The sequence below is a fragment of the Lepisosteus oculatus genome, chromosome 4 (genome assembly GCF_040954835.1).
Source record: "Lepisosteus oculatus isolate fLepOcu1 chromosome 4, fLepOcu1.hap2, whole genome shotgun sequence".
Lineage (NCBI taxonomy): Eukaryota > Metazoa > Chordata > Actinopteri > Semionotiformes > Lepisosteidae > Lepisosteus > Lepisosteus oculatus.
Window position 1 is genome coordinate 21,399,042 of NC_090699.1, and position 22,788 is coordinate 21,421,829.

The 22,788-nt window shown below is 39.1% G+C and overlaps 2 protein-coding genes and 1 pseudogene across 2 annotated transcripts; 1 reads left to right on the forward strand and 2 right to left on the reverse strand.

The window, feature by feature from the left end:
* Positions 1-5,552: 5,552 nt before the first annotated feature.
* Positions 5,553-12,972, forward strand: LOC138238036 (monocarboxylate transporter 12-B-like; annotated as a pseudogene).
* A 342-nt stretch (positions 12,973-13,314) lies between these two features.
* Positions 13,315-17,371, reverse strand: LOC102696888 (interferon-induced protein with tetratricopeptide repeats 5-like). The gene is made up of 2 exons (XM_069188930.1): positions 17,299-17,371; positions 13,315-15,816 (listed from the first exon to the last, which is right to left on the reverse strand). The coding sequence occupies exons 1-2, from the start codon at positions 17,301-17,303 to the stop codon at positions 14,385-14,387; spliced, it is 1,437 nt and encodes a 478-aa protein (XP_069045031.1). The 5' UTR covers positions 17,304-17,371; the 3' UTR covers positions 13,315-14,384.
* Positions 17,372-17,956: 585 nt separating this feature from the next.
* On the reverse strand, positions 17,957-20,633 carry LOC138238170 (interferon-induced protein with tetratricopeptide repeats 1-like). Its single transcript, XM_069188213.1, has 2 exons — positions 20,303-20,633; positions 17,957-19,674 (listed from the first exon to the last, which is right to left on the reverse strand). Exons 1-2 carry the CDS (start codon positions 20,305-20,307, stop codon positions 18,318-18,320), a joined length of 1,362 nt encoding a protein of 453 aa, XP_069044314.1. The 5' UTR covers positions 20,308-20,633; the 3' UTR covers positions 17,957-18,317.
* Positions 20,634-22,788: the final 2,155 nt, after the last annotated feature.

Sequence of the window (22,788 nt, forward strand, 5' to 3'; positions counted from 1 at the left end):
TGATAAGCTACCATTTATACAGTGGTAATAAGATGCACTCAAACCACACCCAAACCTAGCAACAAGGAAACTTTGACACAGGAAATGCACGCAGATCTATACTATACTCATATTATTATACATATAATAGGTTAATTCCATGCCGAAAAAAAGAAGAAAGAAAACACAACGTTTCGGCCGTGGAGCCTTCTTCAGGTGTGAGAAAGACAAGGCAGTAGGTAAAGGTAATGTAGCGGGAGAACAAAGCGGGAGAGGAGGAGTGAGAGGTGGGAGAAGGGGACAGAAGAGAGGCCAGTCAAGAGGTGTGAAGTCAGAATACAGTAGGTGTAGAGAGGTGTGAAATGAAACCTCCAATGAATGCAGAAAATCAGAGATTAAATAAAACCTCACTCGCACCAAACAAATTTATATTTCTAAATATCACGACATGATCGAATTTAAGTCTTTTTAATAACAATGAATAGTCACCTATGCGTTACAAAATATACATTTATATTGATTTGAATCGCGTTTTGATTTAAATCGTAAACGCGTGTTTAAATATATGTGTTTAAAGGCGATATACTGTATAAAAGCGCTGATTCCTATGGAGTGTGTTTCCCTTGTAAGGATGGTATCAAAAGCAATCTTAAGTGGTGAGAAAGCTGTGCTCAATGTATTTAAGGGACTTAAAAGTCGTGTAACTGACAGTTTGAGGTAGCCTATCGTGTAAATTTCGCTTTGTTGCTGATAGGTTAAGCTTTCGAAACTCTGCCCCAAAGTCAAGTGACGCAATGATCACAAGCACCACCATGGTAACTGGGATGTGTAGTTTTTAATTCTGTTTGAATTATAACTGTACGTACTGTCTTCATATTACTAATAGTATTAATAATGAATGACCTTGGACAAGCTGTACTGTAAGTGTAAACTCAAAGTATTGCCCTGGTCAACATTCTTTTTTTCATTGACCGTCTTTGTAAAAGTAACACCAGAGCATTTCGCAATCACGCATTTGTTTCCAATCATGCAAAGTACAGTGATTCACCATGCCTTTCACATGCTCATAAAAGAGATTGATTTAGGAACATAAACATATTACCGTATGCAAACTGTACTGTATACAGTATGTATATGTATTGTAACGCAACGGGGGCTCAGGCGGGCGCCTTTGCCGCATCTGGTCGGCCCCTCCACCGTCCAGGGCTCGAACCTGGTACTCCCGCGTCTCTCTGCAGTGACCCAGCCCCGTGAGCTAAAGAGAGATCTCTCCACAGCCCAGTAGCTGTGGTCCTGCTATCACAGGGAAGGGCGGTGACGTCACCCGCTCTGGTACGCCGGCTCTTCCACACAGTGCCTGTCGGTCGTAAGCGTTACACTCTCCCCCGCTTAAATCGCCGTCCCCGGCGAAGGGCTATCCCATCCCACTTCTGACACCAATGTAACGCAACGGGGGCTCAGGTGGGCGCCCTTGCCACATTAGGTCGGCCCCTGCACCGTCCGGGGCTCAAACCCGGGACTTCCGCATCTCTCTGCAGGGACCCAGCCCGGTGAGCCAAAGAGAGATCTCTCTACAGCCCAGTAGCTGTGGTCCTGCTATCACAGGGAAGGGCGGTGACGTCACCCGCTCTGGTACGCCGGCTCTTACACACAGTGCTTGTCGGCCGTAAGCGTTACAGTATATTTAATGTCTTAACTGTGCCCATTTAAGTATTGAATATTCATATCTAATTTTACCACTGAAGGGAAATCTTAGTAGCTGAGCATAAAAAGAATAGGAGCATACTGCAACGCGTGTGAATTCAATTCAATTCAAGGTGTTTTATTTGCATGACAGATGGGTACAAGCAGTGTTGGGTATGTATATTGTAACGCTTACTGCCGACAGGCACTGTGTAAGAGCCGGCATACCAGAGCAGCGCACCGAGGGAGCGTCTGCATTTATAACTTAGTTTTTAAAATTAGTCAAGCAATATGAAGCATCTCCTTTTACTTTGAAGTCCCTTAAATACATTGAGCACAGCTTTCTCACCACTTAAGATTGCTTTTGATACCATCCTTACAAGGGAAATCTTCTGCCCCTTATGCAAAACCAAACCCTCCTCCCATCCCAGTTTACCCTCTTTATCATCCTCAAAATCTACCTCGATTTTCAACTTAAAGCATTACTGCTTACTGGGTTTTTGAGGGGGAGGTGTCTTTCGCTGGAAATCTCGCCTACTCAACCCCTCTCTCCTGGAGTGCTGGCTGTGACGAATTAAACCGGTCTCACAGGTATTCAAAGTAGGAAGTACAGTGTTAAGTGGTAGCTGGGCTACTCCCTCAATAGAATCGCTTTAACATGCTAATGCGTTGGTTTAACAGTACGCTGTTGGTTTAACAGTACCTACTGTAAATATAAAGGAAAAGCATTTTCAGAGAGCAATCACGCTGTGTTTATGTAGAAAAAGCGATTAGGTTTATGAGCAATCTAATTACCTATTCGCTTAAAACGCTATATAAAATAAAGTTTATTTAGAGATGAATGATCAGTGTCGCAGTTTAAATAATTTTTGTAGGAGGGCTTCCAAGTGCATTTTTGCAATTTACGTTGCATTGTCCAATGTTCTGTTGTAATACAGGCTAGAATACAGTTACAGTAGCCTACGCTTTATCAGCCTATTTAAAATATTTTTTTTGAATCCCCGGCGGAACACTTTTAAAGGCGATATGTAAAATAAAGTTTTTTATTATTGTTATAGAGAAACATGATCAGATTTTCCCTGATTCCGAAAAAAAGATCTAAAGTGCTACACATAACTTTCTTAATTCGATGTATTTAAAACAGTGAACTACTGCAGGTGTAACATAACAGAAATACAATCGAAAATAGTTTTGTGGTGTTTGTTTAGATGAAACGTTCCTAAAACGTATAATGTAATAAAATTAAAGACGATTAAAATCTGTAATCTTTCCACTTGTACTGTGAGTCATCGGAAAGTTTCTGCTTTGTGTAAGGATGGTATCGAAAAGCAATCTTAAGTGGTGAGAAAGCTGTGCTCAATGTATTTAAGGGACTTCAAAGTAAAAGGAGATGCTTCATATTGCTTGACTAATTTTAAAAACTAAGTTATAAATGCAGACGCTCCCTCGGTGCCGCGCCGGGTGTAAATATCAAAGTATACATTCCCAACACTGCTTGTACCCATCTGTCATGCAAATAAAACACATTGAATTGAATTGAGGGAGAGAGGGGGGTAGGGGGACAAATATACTGTAGACAGGACTCAAGGCAAATAAGATACTTATGGGTACGCAGGCATTCACGACAGCAACATACGAAACGTTTGCACGTACTAAGTTAAGTTATTACTTGGTTTTCAAAGTGCAATGAAATACAATATTGTTGTTGCTGCTGTTCTGGTTGTTTTTATCCCGTAAAGCATTTTGAGAGGCCACCTTTAAAGGCGATATATACTGTAAAACCGGTGATTCTTATGGAATGTGTTCCGCAGGAGATTCAAATTTTTATTTATTTATTTTTTAATCGCGTATCTAAGGAAATCTCAGTATAACTTTGTTCATGAACAAACAGTGGCATGTTACATTATCATTCGTTTTTTTAACAAGGCTCGCCAGCTAATGTGAATCGAAACCTGTCTTGCTAGCTTTTAAAAGGAAGAAGGTGACTATTCATTGTTATCAAAAATGACTTAGAATCGATCATGTTGCGATATTTTGAAATATAAAAGTCAATTGATTGTCCATAATATCGCTATTCTATTTTTTCGAAGAAATGTTTGTTAAAAGAAAAGTCCATCCAGCAGCAGCTGGATTCGAACACACATCCTGCTAGTTATTAGTCATGCACCTAGACGCTATTTCCCATGCTAGTTAAATACTTCGATGCTTAAAATCGTTAGGGAGAAATGGAATACCGGTGTGTATTTTTCCTTTAAAGTGCCGATTCCTGGAATCTGACTGGCTGACACCCCTCTGAAGTGGTTCCATAAAATCTAGTATACGGAAAAGAAAGCGTTGATAAATACAAGTGTCTTTTAATACACTCTTTGCTGTGCTCTTGAGGATCCTTGTGATACTTAAAGCTCTAGTTGAATGATAAGTGTCGCATTTTAAATCATTTTTGTAGTTAGAAATTATGAAACGCCCTGTTAAAGCAAGGAAGTTTTTATGCCCGTTGAAGTAAAACAAAATGCCTCACAAAGTATGGCTTGGACAGATTCCAAGTGCTTGTACAAATGTGCTAAAGAAATTATACTTTGAGTACACAGCTTGTCCAAAGTCATCCATTATCAATACTATTAGTAATATCTTCAGTAAAGGCTTTGATGCATACATATTTCTGATAAAGGTAGGTTGTGTACTTTTGTCCAACTGAGCAATCTTGCTTTCATAAAATATACCAACATTTTAATGACTGGTGATTAACATGCTGTAATACACAGTTCAAAATTAAAGGCTCAAATGCTGTACATGAGAGGTTAAGCTCCCCCTGGCGGTTTTACAAAGCGACGCCGGATAGTTTCCGGCAGAGCGTCAAATGTTACGTGACACCGCGTGATACCGCGTGATACCGCGACACGCCCACCGGGGTTTGCCACGAAATACCTCACCCATTTTGAATGGCTGCATCTGTAGTCTGTCATTAAGAGAAGGGGGAAGGTGTGATCCTAGCTGCAGGAAAATTTTGGTTTCTGTAGTCTATCTGTTGTCTGAGTTAGGAAAACAGTCTTTGAGAACACAGATGGAGAGATTAGAGGGGTCATGGTCATCAGAGGTAAAATGAGAAACAATGGGCTTGGAGAGATCTTTAATCTTCACAGCCCTAACATGTTCTCTGAAGTGGTCTCCAAGTCTCCTTCCTGTTTCTCCAATGTAGATGGCTGGGCCTTTACTGCAAGAGGTACAGTAAATAAGGTTGCTGGAGGTATAAGAAGCCATCTGGGTGATCCGGAATTGTCCTGAGGGGCCTTGAATGAGTGTGGTGTTAGATGTGTACTTGCAGGTGATACAGCGAGCTCTGTTGTAAATGAAAGTGTCTGGTGTGGATGGTTGCTGAGGGCGGTCAAGGGAGCTGTGAACAAGAAGGTTGCACAGATTAGGTGGTCGGCAATATGAGATGATCGGGGGGTCAGAAAAGAGGGCCCCAATGGAGGGATAATCCTGTAGGATGGAAGAGTTGTCGTTAGTAGTCCTGGGGATAGGAAGTGTGTTGGGGTGGTAGGGAAGCACCAAAGGAATGCGGTTGTTACGGCGGGAGTTCCTGATTGAGTTGGTGCTCCGAGGGGTGTTTTTGGCTCGGGCAAGGGCTCTGTCAATAACACTGCTGGGGTATCCTGTTGATGAAAAAGGAGTACATTTTGAGGGGTTGGTTCTGGAAGTTGATGTTGCTGCATAATCGTTGTAGCCGTAGGAACTGTGGAAAAGGAAGAGAGTTTTTAGTGTGTTTGGGGTGAAATGATCTATACAGGAGACAGCTGTGTGAATCCGTGGGTTTGTAATAAACCGAAGTGGAGAGTTGGGGGTAGTTGATGGAGAAGTTGATGTCTAGAAACAGAAGAGTAGTGGAAGATATGTTAACCGTGTTTGAGGGACGAGTGGAAGCTGGTGAAATGATGCAGAAAGCACTCAAACTGGTCGTTGGAGCATGTGGCAGCACCGACGCAGTCATCAATGTATCACTTGTAGAGGTCAGGAACATAGCCAGTGTAGGAAGCAAAGAAGTGTTCTTCTACCCAACCGCCAAAAATATTGGCATAGCTGGGTCCCATTCTGGTGCCCATGGCAACTCCACTCACCTGTTGGTAAAAAAATTAGAATGCATTCAGTATGAGGACCAGTTCTGCAAGTGTAGTGCGTTTGTCCAGCGTGTGCTTGGGGGCTGTAAGGCCATCATTATGGGGAATGGCGGTGTAAAGAGATGTGATGTCCATGGTAAAAATGTAGCATTCGGGGCCCTGAAATTGGAAATTATTAAAATGTTGGAGCACGTGGTTGGTGTCTTTGATGTATGAGGGGAGACCTTCAACCAGCGGTCTCATGAGGCTGTCGAGAAAGGCCGAGATGTAAGTAGTCAGACAGTTGCATGCTGATACGATGGGGTGTCCAGGGGTGTCCGGTTTGTGGATTTTGGGGAGGAGGTAAAATTGAGATACCTCTATGATGAGCTGGTTCGCCTCCTGGGGGAGCTCCTTTCTGCTGATAAGAAGGGTGATGGTGGATACCACTTCCTTTTGGTAGTCAGTGGTAGGGTCCTGTTGGAGAGGGAGGTAGGCAGAAGTGTCAGTTAACTAGCTACTAACCAAGGTACTGACTTCACCAACATGGCTTCACAGCTTGTTTCTTACTCTCACTGACCCTTTAGGTAAAGATGTGCTTACTTTTCTGAGGTTTAAATACTCTTCTGTTTCTTTTCCATCTGTGTCCTCTGGTTCATGACTCTGTGAGTGTCTTTCAGGCACAGCCAGCCAGAGGAAGCATGCAAGAACAGGCCTGCACACACATGTCACTAAAATAAATGCACAGTTAATGTACAATTGAATAAAAAATCCCAGTACAACAAGTGTTCTGAAATGTCTTGTTAATCTCAATAAAGCAACGAAAAAAATAACACTAGGCACAAATGGTAGCTGTACTGTTACAATCTGGCTGCCATAGTCATGACTAATCTTTCTGGTGTAAAACCCTGAAGCTAATTAAATTTATTTGATTGTAACCACTGTTGTGAGTCACATGGCAGCTGGGATAGAAAAGTTCATATTTTATGACATGAGGTTGGCTCTAATAATTTTTTATTTACAAACTACGTAGTAATAAGTGTAAAAGCTCCACTTGAATGCTATTTATACATTTAGTTGGATCTTTAGGCACTGTCAGATTATCAGATTGCAGTGGGTAATTTACATTTTTACAAGGGGAAAAGATTATGATAAAGACTGGATATGGAGCAGCCTTGGAATACATCATCATTATTGTTTGCAATTATTTCTTAGTTTGTTGACGTATTTCTGTCACTAACCACCATTTCGCACTTTATTAAGAATTGCAAGCAAGCTCTTAGACATATAGATATAATACTGTAGCAGAGTCAGCAGAGTCAGTTCATCCATCTGTAATCACGATGTCACACACATTCTGGAAAGAAATTATTTAATGAAAACCTTTACTTCCAAAAAATAAGAAAAGTACTAGAGAGAGTCCATGACAGGTAAGAAACCAGTCACACACATCCCTCACAAGCTCCATTGCCAATGAGGAGCAGCAACACTCTGACAGAATGACTTTGGTTTGCAAATAATTTTCATCAGAGCTCAAAGTTAAGAGATTAAAAAAAACTTGAATGATGAAGCTTTATCTATTCTTGTACACTGTATGAGAAAACCACTCTACCAACTTCATGAAGCATATCTTCAAGATCTTCTAGGTCAGTGGCTTCCCTTCTGAGGTCCCATAGAAAGTGACACTCCAGTGAAAGTACAGTGTCTTCCGGGATATCAACAGATCTTAAATGGCAATGATTAAGCTAAAAGAAAAGTAGGCTGTAAATCACTTTATACAGTATGATGTGAAATACTAGGCTAGGCAATGGGTTTTTGTATTAAAAAATACTGTAGAATACAATCTACCTCCATTAATATTTAAATATTTTTTTCAGGGCTACAAATGAAATACTGACTTTTGACAGGAAGCAGATAAGTTAAGAGCATCTCTAGCACAAGCATTTCTGCAGAAGGGGATAGCATACACCACAATGAGGTAAATTAGGTTTAAAATACAATTGTTGTATATACAAAATGTGTATTAGAATATATGTGTAATGAATATGTGTATATATTGTATATATAATATTTAATAATACTTACGCCATAATGAATAAACGTCCACTCACCAATCTTCTCAGCACTATTTAAGCCCTCACTAGTCTCCCCTTAAATACATAAATTGTGTTTCGGATTCAATCCAGACTTCTTTTACATAGTATAATAATAAAAAGTAAGTGTGAGTATACTTCTTATACCTTTTTATACTAAGTATATATGGTTGTAAAACCATAGAATCACATAAGTCTTCTTATTTAACTGTCTCTTTACAGCTGTACAAGTAGTGACGTCTGTGTGTATTTGCAGTCTGGATAAGCACTTGGTCTGTCTTTCTCTTCTCCAGGTATCGGGTTTGCGCTCTGCTACACCCCAGCCATTGCCATGGTAGGCAAGTACTTCTGTGAAAGGAAGGCGCTGGCTTATGGGATTGCTATGTCTGGCAGCGGGATCGGCACTTTCGTTCAAGCGCCGGCGGTCCAGCTCCTGATCGAGCATTACTCCTGGCGTGGGGCGCTCCTCGTCCTGGGGGGGTTTGTGTCGAACCTGTGCGTCTGCGGAGCCCTGATGAGGCCCATCACTCTGAAGGAAGAGCAGCTGAGCAGCGCCTTGTCCGTCGACGCCGAGCATTCTTACAAAACGAAGCAAAAGGACTTGAGCTCGACCCCGGCACAGTTCCTGAGCAAGGACCATGGGCACAGGTGCTTCTGCTTCCAGTCAGTGCAGGAGTACCACTTCCTCCTGATGCCTGACTTCATGGTCCTGGCGGTGTCCTTCCTCTTCCTGGCATATGGCTGCAGTGTGCCCTTTGTTTATCTCGTGCCTTAAGCTCTGAACGTGGGGGTGAGCCACCAGCAGGCGGCCTTCCTCATGTCCATCCTGGGGGTGATTGAGATTGTGGGGAACATCACATTCGGCTGGCTCACAGACAGAAGGTAGGTGCTGGAAAGGGAAAGACCAAACAGTTTTTTTTAGTCAAGCTGCAGCTCAGATTGTTAAGAAATCACAACCTCATTTCATTTACGTCAAGAAACAGGGTGAACAGAACCATGTCAGGTCTCTGTTGTTCCAGTACTTATTCTGCATGTTAGCAACATTAGTTTTATTAGTTTTAGCAGGTAGTATTAGTAAGTGTAGTGATAGAGCATGTAATATCAAGGATGTAGGGACTGGAGAGTTAAAGCAGAATATTGTACCTCTTGGTATATGAGCCTACTTTTGCCCTGTGTTGTTTCCAGCCCAATGCTAGCATGTCTTTTTAGATGTGTTAGTGTGTCCACAGGTGTGGCAGTGAGAAAGATCTCGGAGCACGTCAGTACAATTGGCTTTTCTTCATGTACTAGAGGAAGGCTCTTTTTTGATTCATGTGGTTGCTCTGAGTGGTCTGATTTTTGAGAATGGAACTGTGGCAATAGAGAGATCTTTTGAAGTGTATAAATACAACAAACAATATAACAGCATAAGCTCTGACCTTTAGTTTGGTGTAGTTTGTTTCATTTTTGTTTTGCATCTGATTTCTCTTGGTATTAATAATCTGGTTGATGTGTCTCATAACTAGGAATTTTGATATTTTGCCGTGAGATTTACTGGTGTTTCAAAATGCTCTCCTGTGGGTGTAACAATAGGAAACTGGTTTTGAGTAAATACACTGTAGGTGTGTGTATGAAGAAAATATTTGAGTGAAAATCAATACATTACAAACCCTGTTTCTGACTGAGTTAGACATTTTCCTAATGCAGCACACTTTTGAGAAAATCCATCTAGCTATTTATTTCAGTACCTACAGTAGGCATATCCATGAAACGTAATATATTTCACAGTGTTTGTGCCATTTGTACAGGTCTGTTTATACAGTGACAAAGCACTATTTTTTGCTAAACACATCTGAAGAAATTACAGATGGGAAAAGATTATTCACATATATAGTTAGTTTTGCTTTCCACACTGATTGATCTGATTTTCTATCCACTGTTTATCGTTGCTTACTTGTGACCAGCAAATGCTGTGGAAAAATAATAAAAATTGGACTTCAGTTTAATTAATTTTTTTTTTGTTTGTTTGTCTCACAGGTGTTTAAAAAAGTATCGCAACATTTGTTACCTGTTAGCAGTGGGTCTATTCTGAAAAGCTTCCCACTGCTTGTTCCATTTGCTGTGCTCTATGGGTATTTTGACGGCGCTTATATGGCCTTAATACCTGTTGTAACATCAGACGTCGTTGGAACAACATACCTCTCTTCAGCTCTGGGAGTTGTGTATTTTCTTCATGCAATTCCTTACCTTGTGAGCCCACCTATTGCAGGTCAGTGCTGCCAATTATTAGGCCCTTGGCAGAATGTTTAACAGACAGTATGTGGCTGACAAGACAGATTTCTAATGTATTGCAGTTACAGAAATCTATAAACACATTTTTGCTGATTCATGATGTTTAATCAGTTTCAGCTGGTTCCTGCCTAATCCAGGAGGCCTCTCAAAAGGCACACACGTGCTATATTCCAGCTCTGAAAAGCCCTTTCCAGGATGTTTGGGTTTAAAAAAAAACACAGAAGCAATACGTTACATGATCCCAATCCATAGATTGGAACTACAAAAAGAGTATATATTTGCTTGTGTTCTGTATGTGGCTAGAGAACAGAGGGTACTGAAAGTAATTTATTATATGTTTTGAGAGTTAAGTATTCATATTTCAGAAGCAGGAGAATATTAGGTAAGCCTGGTTCTCTCAGTGAAGATGAATGTACATTTGTATATATTTATTTGTGGGACACTTTTACTCCTTTTTTGCTTTTGCAATTATTTACTGTACAGCTTGGTGATTTGCTGGAACAATTTGGGTAAAGTAGTTTGTTCAAGATTAGAACAGCAGAGTTTCACCTGGGATTTGAACCCACAACCTTCCACTTACAAGTCTAAAGCCCCTGGCTGCTCTGCCAGCAGTGCTGTCTTTCATGTACCTGTGCTTTCCTCCTGCAGGCTGGCGGGTAGACAGAACTGGCACCTACACTGCAGCTTTCCTCCTCAGTGGGCTCTCCCTCATCTCCAGTTCACTGTTGCTGAGTACCGTAGCTGGGATCAAGAGGTGCAGAAGAAGACAGTCAGGCACTTACACCACTTCCGCTGAGCCCAAACTGCAAGACTGGAAGAACAAGCAGACCAACTACTATAGTGCTTCAGATCAGGAACCAAAACTTCTGTGAATGAGAGACATTTGGCAGGCTACCTTGATAGGAATGAAGAATTCTGATTATTTTTCACTCAGTAAATATTATTATTGCCTGTTTTTGCCAAACCAAAGTACAATATTGTTAAAGTATATGACAAAAAAACAAAATTGTATTACTTATTATGGAATTTTACTTTTTGTATACTTTAGTTTTGTGGGAGGTTTTGTGTGTGTATATGAATAATTTGTTACTTTCCCAAAACATGTTTTTGTAAGTTAGTTATTGATTTTTGTGTGTGCAGATTGTTAATACCAATAAAAATGTTGGGTGTAGATTCTTAAAAGCCCTCATAGCATGGCAGTAAAATAAATAATTTCATGCTGAAACTTTGCCTAGAAGGGACTGGTGTGGTAAGATAGGAATATGAATATAAATATGAAGTGCATGTGTGTGCATATATTGTATATGTCTTTCTTCTTGTAGTAGGAATGAAAAAGGGTGATGACTACGATGATGATTTATATATATGTATTGCCATCACCTCAAGCCCCTTTATTCAGCTACCCATGTACAATTACCCCTGATGATTTTGTGGATTGTATTGAGCCATCTTCGTCTCTGGCTCTCTGGATCCACTTCAGTATTTCCGTGGTCTGGCAGTCTCCAGACTGTTGCCAAGCCTGCTCGCTTTTGATGCCACAGTGGTGCCACATGGTTTTGTTTAGGCTTGAATTTGCTTGTTTCTCTTGCCTTATCCTGTCATTATTCTGGGCACACATCAGGCTGTACTTACTTGAAATGTTAAGCAGTCTTAGACCATTGATGCATTCAGTGTCCTTGTGCATCTGTGTGTTAGTACTGCCAACACAGGTGGGTCAAGCACATTTCTTTTCAGGCACAGAGGCAGTTGCTCCTTCAGAATGTGCCTGATACCACAGACGCACTTCAGCCCATTGACTCTTTACTTCAGACATCTAATTTCCAGCTGATAGTATTGTGTCAAAAACAGTGTATGTAATTGTTGGCTTCTTCTGTGATCACACCACGTATTCCATTTGTGTTGTGAGAAAAATATATTCAGGTTTGCTTTAGTTTTCTGTAAATTTATTTCCAGACCAACTGCAGTTCTCTTTTCTTGTCCAGTTTGAATTTGCAGTTGTATTTGTTTTTACACAAATATAATGTCACCAGGTTCTGTAATTGTAGTGCTTTGTTTTCTCAATCCAGTATCCGAACCATGTCTTTCAGTATGATTATATATCATTTGGGTGTATTTCCATTTTATAACACGTGCTTCCCTTTTTTGGCATTTATAATGTTATAAAAATAATATTTTGAAGAACTGAATAGAGGTTGTACAGCACAGCAATTCTAGTTTTTAAAATTTCAAAAGAATAAAACTTAATATACTAAAGATATTACTTAATATAGTAAAGTGCCTTATGTCAAAACTGGAAAAAAAATTGAGTGGCTTATTATTTATATAAAGATGACCAAAGCATGCTGATAGTTGGTTAGATTTTTAATGTCTGCAACTTCAGAACCTTCTTCTATCAGAGTTTGGTAAATTTACAAATCAATTATTTATTTATTTTGTATCTAATGCTTGTTTGATTTAGAAATATGCAAATGTTTGCCTCTAGAAAATAATACAAAACTGAAATCCATAAAGTGAGATGGTGCTGAAGTGTCTTGGTACAATATATTGTATATTAAAATATACTGTATGTGGCTGTCAAAGTTTAAGTTAAAATCTTTTGTCATCATCTGGCTCCATCTTGTGGAATAATTTGAACAATACATACAAACATTTTTGTTCAAAAGGGAACGGGTATTTCTTGATTAAACTGATATTTTTAAATTCTTAGATTTTTGGCACGTCTTTATATTTTCATTTTCAGTACCATTTTATTGTATTTTTTTCCATTTAACTTAGTATTATTCAAAGTATTTGGGGTTTTCTGTCACTGGGATCTCAGTCAATTATGAAGGCACATTTTTTGTTGATACTGACTTTTAAAAATAAAAGAACTGATTTTTTTTAATATGCAATTGCTGTATTCAGATATCTGTTCATTCACTTTAGGTATTTTGTCTGTGGAGGATGTTATTTGTAATGTTTATCATGGCAAATCATGGTACTGTATATATTGATTAGACTCTCGATTCTAATTTCCTAATGAAATAAATTTTGCAGATATACACATTGATGTAAAAACAACAAATTATCCTCGCCTGGACCAGTTTTCCGGCTGTATCGTGTAATGAATTAGTTTTCAATTGGCGAAAAACATCTGATCATGAGCATGTGAAAAATGTTTTAATAACTTTAATAATACGTGAAAGTTACAGTGCATTGCTTAATTCATTATGTTTACATAACTGAAAGTCAGAAAAGTCAGACCATCTAGCTCATTTGGGTGCTAATAGCTAATTGAACAAAAGGAGTTAGTTCAGTTGATTCTTCAGCGATGGTCAATTTTAAATGCACTTCCCCTTATTTTCAATTTCTGTCTACTGGTTAATTTATCATTAATGAAATAGGAATATGCAATACCATATTATTATATATCATCCTTTATTTTGTACAGAATACAAATATAATGCCTTGTGCTGTTCACACAGTATATAGTACAATCCTGCTCAATATATTTTTTGTTATAATTTTGTTATACAGTGAAAGGCATTAAAAACACAACAAATGAGTAATGCAATCAATATACCTGTAACCTGTATATACAGTACATTTACTTAATTATATAACATAAAGCTAAATATACCGTAAATTCACATAAGAGTGTGTGCAATAAATGTCAGAAAAATTGAAATTGTATTTTTTAAAATTGTATCAATGATTGAATTGTATTAATTACTATATAATTAAGTAGAATTAAATACAGATTTCATAACAGACACTGAAACCATTAGGACATGCAGAAGAAATTTCAAACAAATGCTGTCTAGATGGAAAGGTAAGAACCAGACCTGTACAATGCATAATTGAGTAAAAGCCCAGTGAAGGTGAATTAAGAAATCATTAAATGTGCATGTGCACCAACAATATAGAGAACTGCACTGTTAAATGTATCAGATCTTTAAACATTTTGTAAAATATATTTTTTAAACTGTTCACATATTCTACCCAAGTCTCAGAGACATTGTGATCATCCTTAACGTGTTTAATAGTTCACAAAGAATTTCTATATTAAAAGAACATTCTCAGTAAAATGGAGTACATAATATGGTATATAATAATATCACCCACACTGATGTAATTTGTCAGTGCTTCTCTGGACCAGCATGAAGAGCACATGCATTATTTCCAAGTAGCATGCATCTTTAGCCCCAAAAAGACGGAGCTTTTTTACATGGATGAATCACGACATTCTTATAAATGGTAGTTTGCGTTTGCTACACAAAGATGTTCAGCTCAGCGAAAGCCGCAGATCACAAAGAGCAGCTAGATATTCCCCATTGCCAAGGTCACCTAACAAAGCCTTCTCATAACACTCAATGGCTTGTATTCTCTCATCTTTCATTCGATGGACAAAACCCAGAATACCATAGGCTTCTGCATCATGGGGGCTCTTGGAGATGTGATTCTCTGCAATGGCTTTCAGTTTGTAAAGGCACTTCTTGTCTTTTCCTTCACATGCTTCCTTATAGTGCTTAATAGCAAGGTGCTCTGATCTTTTGTGGTAAAGTTGGAAATCTCCGTAATAGTAATGTACTATTTGAATATGTTCATTCTTCTCTTTAGCAATAGAAAACATTCTCTGAAACAGTTCCTCTGCTCTTTCAGTGTTTTTACATTCAGCATATAAGAGTGCTAATTCTACCCCTGCATAAATAAATGAAGGCTTTTGTGTGGTTGCTTTTTCCAAGTGGTAGATGCACAGTCTGCGAAGTCGGTCGATCTCCATGCTGTTCTGGACATAATTTCCATTTTTGCTCAGTGCAATCTTTTTCTTTTTGTAACCGAGTGCTATTTGATGGTGTATAAACCTTGAATTTGGTGTCCTTTCCAGTGCCCGTTTCAAAAGTTTAATGGATTTCTCTAAAAGCCCGAACTGTCTGAAAAACTTGGCCACGTACCGTGTAACATAGGGGTTGTCTGGTGACATCTCCAGAGCTTTCTCCACTAGCTCTTCAGCTTCCTTGTTTTTTTTTAAATGTGCAAGCTTCAGGCCCAGCAGGACCATGATCACACAGTCTTCTGGGTTAAGCTCCAGTGCTCTTCTTAGCTGTTTCAGGGCAGCTGAGTCCTTAGCACTAATCAGTTCTGATTCAAACCCTTCAAGCCGATAAAGTGCGATAGCATACCCTGCATTCCAGTCAGCATTATCTGGCTCCACTATCAGAGCCTTTTCAAAACACTCTTTGGCTGTTGTGTAGTATTTCCGGTTGTACTTCAAACAGCTCCAGCCTTTCTCCCCATATACAGCAGGCTGGAGGTCAGCTGGAGAGGTGGCCAGGAATCTCTTGTTAATATTGTCCAGCATGTCCAGGTAGCTCTGGACTTTGCTGAGGTCACCCATGTGATGGTACACCCAGGCAAAATCTCCATAAGTAATACTGAGAAACTTCCCATATTCATCTCCATGCTGTTTCTTTATAAATTCTTCAGCCTTTCTTAGGTTTTCTAATGCTTCTTCATTGAAACCTTGCAGGTGATTTACATAAGCCAGAAGGTTGTAGGAGCAAACGGTCCCTGTATCTCCGCCATGGCCAAGCCCAATTTGTTCCTGAAGTCTGTCCTGCAGGTCTTTCAGGTCGGGATCAACTTTTCTCAAACCCCAAGTGAAGTGACACTCGAGTTGGAGAAGTTTTATTTTAATTGATGCTTCTTGATTCAAACTGTTCCAAAAAGAAATGGTTAAATAAGGCTAAATAAGCAAAACAACATCTAATGTTACATTAATAGTCACATTGACACTTTCTAATGAGAGGAATAAAAGAATTGCTTCCCTGAAAATGATTCTAATTTAGAAAACGTGAAATAATACAGGCTAGGGGTAGGCTATTCAGGACAAAAGAACCTTTCCTAAAGACTGTCTAACCTTTCTACTCCACCAACAGCTCAGTCTGTATAATAGCATCTATCTGTTTTCTAACTGCTTCTTCCAACACAGGAGCGAGAAGGAGCCCGAGCCTATCCCAACAGCACAAGGCAGGATAGACCCTGGATGGGCCGTCAGTCCATTGCAGGGCACACACTGACACAAACGAGCACACACTTTAAAACCAGGGCCAGTTTTCCCAGATGTCAATTAACCTGCCAGTATATCTTTGGACTGTGGGAGAAAACTGGAGCACCTGGAGGAAACCCACACTTATAAAGGGAAAAACAACATTCCACGCTGATAGCACCCCATTGATTTGAACCCAGGACCCCAGCGCTGCAAGGCAGCAATGCTAGCCACCGCAACATCAGTATAGTAATATCAAAAAGTAAGTATGACCCTGACCGAAATTTCCCAAATGATGGCACAAGATCAATTCAGTCTCCCAGGATTAGGTTGTGCTGCTTCGGACAGGTTATCATCGGCACATGTAAGCCTACTGTGTTGTAAGCAACTGTCAGGACCCTGGGCCATTGCAGGTGTCACTGAGTGTGACCAGGAGGCAGCTGTCCTGACATTATGTCTGGTCTTTATTCCTCCTGCGCTACTTTGAAGGTTGTACTGGTGAAGCCAAAGTAATGAACAAATGCAGATTACAAATTGTAGAAGAGTGACAAATCAAGTTAGATGAATATTTACAGAATAGTGTGATATACAGTAACTGCAACTTTCAACTTGAAAAACACTGAGGCAATTTCTGTCATCATGGACAGTTTCTTCATGAAAATCACGTTTTTAAAAATTAATTTACTGTTTTATTTTCTTTTCATCTCTATTTAACAAAATATGATATTTTGTTAAAATGAGCTTCTGTATATTTTATATGTGTAACTGAGTCAATTAATCTGTTCACTCTCTCTTTGTGCAGAATGATTTGTTTTATTGGTATCAACCATACACATCAACCATAGTTAAGAGCTACGACAAATCGGGTGACCAAGTGATTAAAAGCTATTTTTAATTTTCTGGCGACCAATCTTTTACAAATTTAAAAATTATTCATTTAGCTCATAAGTTTACTTTATGAATTCATACAGCCCAAATTCTTAAAACTAAGTTATTGATACCGTAATTTCAGTTTACGAAAGTAGTCATTTCAAATGCACGTGCAATACATTGCAGAACATTTATATTTTAAACAGTGCAACGTCGTGAAATAATAAGAATAGATCCTAAACTCCTGAATGTGTGAAGAATAATGCGGATCCATACTTACTCCATGAATAATTTGCCTCGGATCTCTTCAGCTGTTGAAAGTCTCTTGCCTGGTGCAAATAAAATGGTGAGCCGCCCCCTTATCCTTTATATATACTGTATGCAGTATGAGCTCAGGACTCGGAAAGGAAACAGAAAGCGAAAGTGTAGACTCACTGGTTTGTTGTCACCAGTCAGCTGACATTACTCGTGTCGCCATGGTCTGGAGTTTTCGATTCTGTTTCTTGACCTGAGACCAAGCTTTCGTTTCGAAAAGAAACGAAACTACGTTTGACATTTTGAGTTCAGCGCAAATCTTTCCTGTTTCTTTAAGAAGCTCGAAAAACCCAAAATGTGCACCATGAAGAGTTTAAATATTCCTGAAAGCAATTGCAATATACTAACACAATTGTTTTTATGTCAGAAGTAAACGAATACAACTACAGTCACATTCATAATAAGTATAATACAGTAACTACCTTTTGATAATTCAAATAGTGTTTTCATTTCAACATTCTGTATTATAGAAATTTACAGATAAAGCTAAAAAATAAGCCATGCAAGTGACATTCAGTGATAAAAATATTTTTTATTGACGTTGGTTGCAAACTTTAAAGAACAATCTTTGATCATATTAATTCATAATATTAATTTGTATTCCGTTTACAATTCACCTGGATTTTAAAGCAATATATATAAATAAATTTGAACAATAACAATACTAACAGTAACAACGTTATATCAATAACATTGTATATACATTCAGAATTTCTACTTAGTAATTTGTAGCTATAGTGTACTATTTAAAGAGCTGTTACTTAAAACAAAATGTTCAATAAAATGTTCAATCCAAACTAAGGAAGGAAAGAAAACTCAAAGACACAGGTACAGGACAGGGAAACACTGTGATACAAGAGATCATGTATTTAATTCAGTCATTAATCTACTTAAGATCAGATATATATCAGACAGATATTTGGTGTCAGAGAATCCTAGTTAAAATGATGCCAATGTCATCCTTAGCTTAGCTTAGACTTTTTCCTACATTTCTTTGTGTCCAAGATCTTTTCCCTCAAATTGATCAATAAAGTTCAAAATATCCTGTTCTTCTTCAACATTTGTTTTCATTAGTTTGTATCTAATTTGTTTTAGTTTTTTGATACACTTTTCTCGTTCCCTTGAGGTACATGGTAATTTTACTGCTTCTTTGTACCACGGAATTGCATCCAGAGCAGATTGCCTGTAATACACTTGGAAATTGCCATAGCAAAGATACAGTGCTTGCTTTTCCACAGGATTCATTTGATGTATCCTCCTGAATGCAGTCTGAAATATTTCTTCTGCTTTCTCAATGTTTCCTAATTCTGCATACATCTGGGCAAGGTCTGTATGAAGGTGGAGGTATTTTGACTGCAGCATCATAATTTCTTCATAAAGTTCAATGGCCCATCTTGCAAACTTGTTCTTTTCTTCCTTGTTGTGCTTTTTGTCTGCCACAAATAGGTGCACTTTCCACTTACAGCAGAGTGCTAACTGCTGCTTCAGAAAACAAGAATTTGGAGACAATTTCAAAGCCTTTTCCAGTATTTCAAAGGCTCTATCCAACTCCCCGTGCTCTCTAAAAAATTTTACCACATATCGGATAACCTGGGGGTCCTCCTGTGATGTCAGTGCAGTTTGTTCAGTTAGTTCTTTGGCTTCATCTACATGGCCATAATCCGCAAGTTTTAAGGCCAGCAGTATGGCGACAAATGCATTTTGTTGGTCGAGTTGTCTTGCATGCCTTAACTGCACTAACGCCCTGGAATCTTCTTCTCTTCTCTCCCTTCTTCCGAGACCTTCCATGCGGGTAAGTGCAATAGCATACCCTGCATGCCACTCGTTCTCTAATGGTTCTTCTTCCAGTGCTATTTCAAAACATTCTTTTGCTGTCTCATAATGCTCCCTAGAGAACTTCAACAAAGACCAACCCTTTTCCCCAAAGACCTCAGGGTGCAGCACCAAAGTTGTCGAAGTGGAAACCTTGTTCTCCATCTCTTGCAGCTTTTCCAGGTAGCCCTGAGCAGTGCTATACTCTCCCAGCTCATAGTGCAACCAGGCAAAGTCTCCATAAGTGACAATGAGCTTTTTCTCATATGCGTTTTCTTGGTTCTTCGTTGTGAAATGTTCAGCTTTCTCTAGACACCTCAATGCCTCGTCATGTTGAGCCAGCAAATATTTCACATAGGCAAGGAGGCTGTACACTCGTGAGATCCATTTATCTTTGCCTGAGCAGAACTGAATGTCTTCTTCTAGTCTGTCTTCAAGATCTTTGAGGTCAAGTAAATCTTTCTTCAAATCCCAAGTGAAGTGACATTCTAGCTTTTCCAGTTTGGCTTTCAAACCACTTTGATTTAAACTGTTATGAATAAAAAAGAAACAGATTATGTGCATTTACTTCAGTTTTGTTAATATTCCCGTAATGTTCTATTGCTTCTATACATGTAGGTACTGTAGTAATACAGTATGTGAAGAAGTTATCTATCCACCCCTTTTCTAACCACTTCTTCCAATTCAGGGTTGCATGGGAGCCGGTGCCTATCCCGGCATGAAAAGGCCACAATGCAGGGTACACCCTGCTCTGGACGACCATCACAGAGCAGATGGACACAAACACATTCACACCCCAAAGCCAACTAATCTACCAGTATGTCTGTGGACTGTGGGAAGAAAGCAGAGTATATGTGAAGACATGCAAAGACATATTTCAAAAGGTTGGCATTTATATTTTACTCTTTAGTCAATTATTGTTTACCTGTTTATTTTTTTTCTCTTTTTCTCAACTTCCTTAGTACTTAACAGTGTGTATCTGGTAACCGTCCTTAAATTAATTAATATTTTAAGTGATCCTATATAAAGTATTAACCAATATAATTTGCAAAAAAAAATCCAAATCTATGAAAAAAAGCACCTAATTCACCAGTGATCGAACTATAAATTCAACCTAAAATATTTCATTTAACTACAGAAATACATAATGAACTTACGCCATCCTGATGACCAGTGAAGATCTGCGATTCCTTCTTTGTAATTGTGATGTGAAACACACTAAATGGCAGCGGTGTCCAGGGCTGTGTTCCTTATAAACCCAGTAATGAGATTAGATAATGACGTCATTCTACAGGTAAGACTTACAACATTACTGAACTTTGGCCAGTGATTCTTCTCAAGGATGTGTGATCACCATTAAAGGAAACAGATACTGTACATGTCTGGATTCTACTGAAAGGAAAGAGGAAGACTGAGAGCTGATGTAATCAATAGTTCATCAGTAGTACATATCAATCAAGCAAAAATTCTACATTTTTATTAAACAATGACACGCTGCTGGTAGTAAACCTTTTTCATGACTAGAAGTGCATCTTCCTGTTCAAGAAGGCCTTCGGTAGGCTTCTTATAAAGTTTTTATATGATTCTCACTCTCTTTCCAGGGCAGGGGTAGGCAACAGAACTGAAAAGTTAAGATCATAAAACAGGTTAGAAATAAGAAGAAGTCATTCAGTCCATCTATTGGTATTTTAGTTAATATTGGTAGTTATTAATTAACTCATCCAAGCTGCTTCTTGAAAGAAACTGGGGTATTGCTTCCAACAGCATGGCTAGGTAACTTCAACATAGTTTCCTCTTGTGCTCTCTAGATTGTGTTTCACCATTAATTCTGAAAGTCCTCAAGTTTTAGGTTCCTCTAAGGTTTAGAGGTACCTTTATTGTTAGCTCCTGATTAAGAAAAAAAGGAAAACACAACTGGTCTAACTTTTTACCCATTAAATTGGTTAAATTAGGCTATTCATGTCACGAATTGCACACGGGCGTATAAGCGGTCCCACATTCTTACGAGCTCTTCTCCCTAAACGTCCACGCACCAATCTTCTCAGCACTATTTAAGCCCTCACTAGTCTCCCCTTCCTCACTCACGATTGAGGTCTCCTTCCTGAGCTGCATATTCGTACATTTCCTACCCTGCTTTACTTGTTGTTTGATCCCCGGAATCTGACCCAACGCCTTCCTTCGACTACGCCTTCGCCTCCCAATTTGGTACTTATGAACTCCCGATGCCTTCCCGGATTTTGGACCCCTGCTCTTGTACTCGACCACGTCATTGCCTACGGACTCGACTCCTAACCTTCGCTATTAGAAGTGTCTCGCATAGGATCCCAATCTACCGAGGTCCAGCTGATCCTGATAATTAAGGCTTAAGACAGAATGAAAACCAGAGGCGAGTGTAACTTTAGAGGAATGGAGATGACAGCCCTACTCTAGTGCAGGGCAGGCATCTGATACTGTGATGATTCAGTCCTTTGCTGTGTGTCTGTGGGTACAGGCAACGCAAGACTGAAGTCTCTGATGGAACCAGTGAGGACAGACTGGACTGTCTAGCTGGTAACCTCAAAAGCTGACCTTAATCCTCTCAGGGGTCCACAGGTCATCACCTTCCATTGCTTTTCATTAATACATAAATTGTATTTCGGATTCAATCCAGACTTCAGGTTTCTGGCTAAAAACAGAAAAGCGGTTCCAATTTATTGCTATCTTAGAGGGTTTCATATGGTTTCATAACCAGACTAAATATGTGTTCGATGCAAAAGCCACAAGTACAAAGTACAAATTATTGCAATCTGTGAGTAATATTAAGTATAGTGCTGTTACTGTGAAAGTCTATAGTGCCAGAGAAGGTGGCCTATTTTCTCTTTCTACGAAAAAGAAACTAAGCAGCTGCCTTTTACCACTTTATTACATTCGGAGCACATAAAAGCAGGGGCACATTGTAACCCTTATAACACCAGTCTATGGGGAGAGTTAAAGGTTTTTTTTGCTTCCTTTGGGAGTCATGTGTACATCAAAAATACGTTTGAACTAGGATGGCTTTCTTTTTCTTCCTGGGGTGGGGACTTTTCCTTTTTCATTATTGTACTTATAATTACAATAATGTATTAGACAATTGGACAAGGATAAAAATGGTCACAAAGATAACTATTTAATACGATTAGCATTTATTTCTAGCCATGTGAAACATCATAATGAAAAACATTCAAAGATAAACAATCTTCAGAAACCCTATATTTTAATCTTTTTTTACTTCCTAATATTTTATGTTTTCTAGTTTCCTGCTGATCTGCTAATTTGCAAGACACGTCAGACATGGATGATTCTACAAAATGAAAACAAATAACAGATTTATTATATAATAAAGGATTTAACTGTTTGCACTTCATATCCCTTCTTCAGAATAAGAGCGCAGATAATGCAACAGAATACAGCAAGATGGCATTAGCATTAGCATTGCTGGGACCCTTGGACCAATTCCTGGGGGACTATCAGCATGGAGTTTCTATTGTAACGCAACGGGGGCTCAGGCAGGCACCTTTGCCGCATTAGGTCGGCCCCCCACTGTCGGGGGCTCGAACCCGGGACTCCCGCGTCACTCTGCAGGGACCCAGCCCGGTGAGCTAAAGAGAGGTCTCTCTACAGCCCA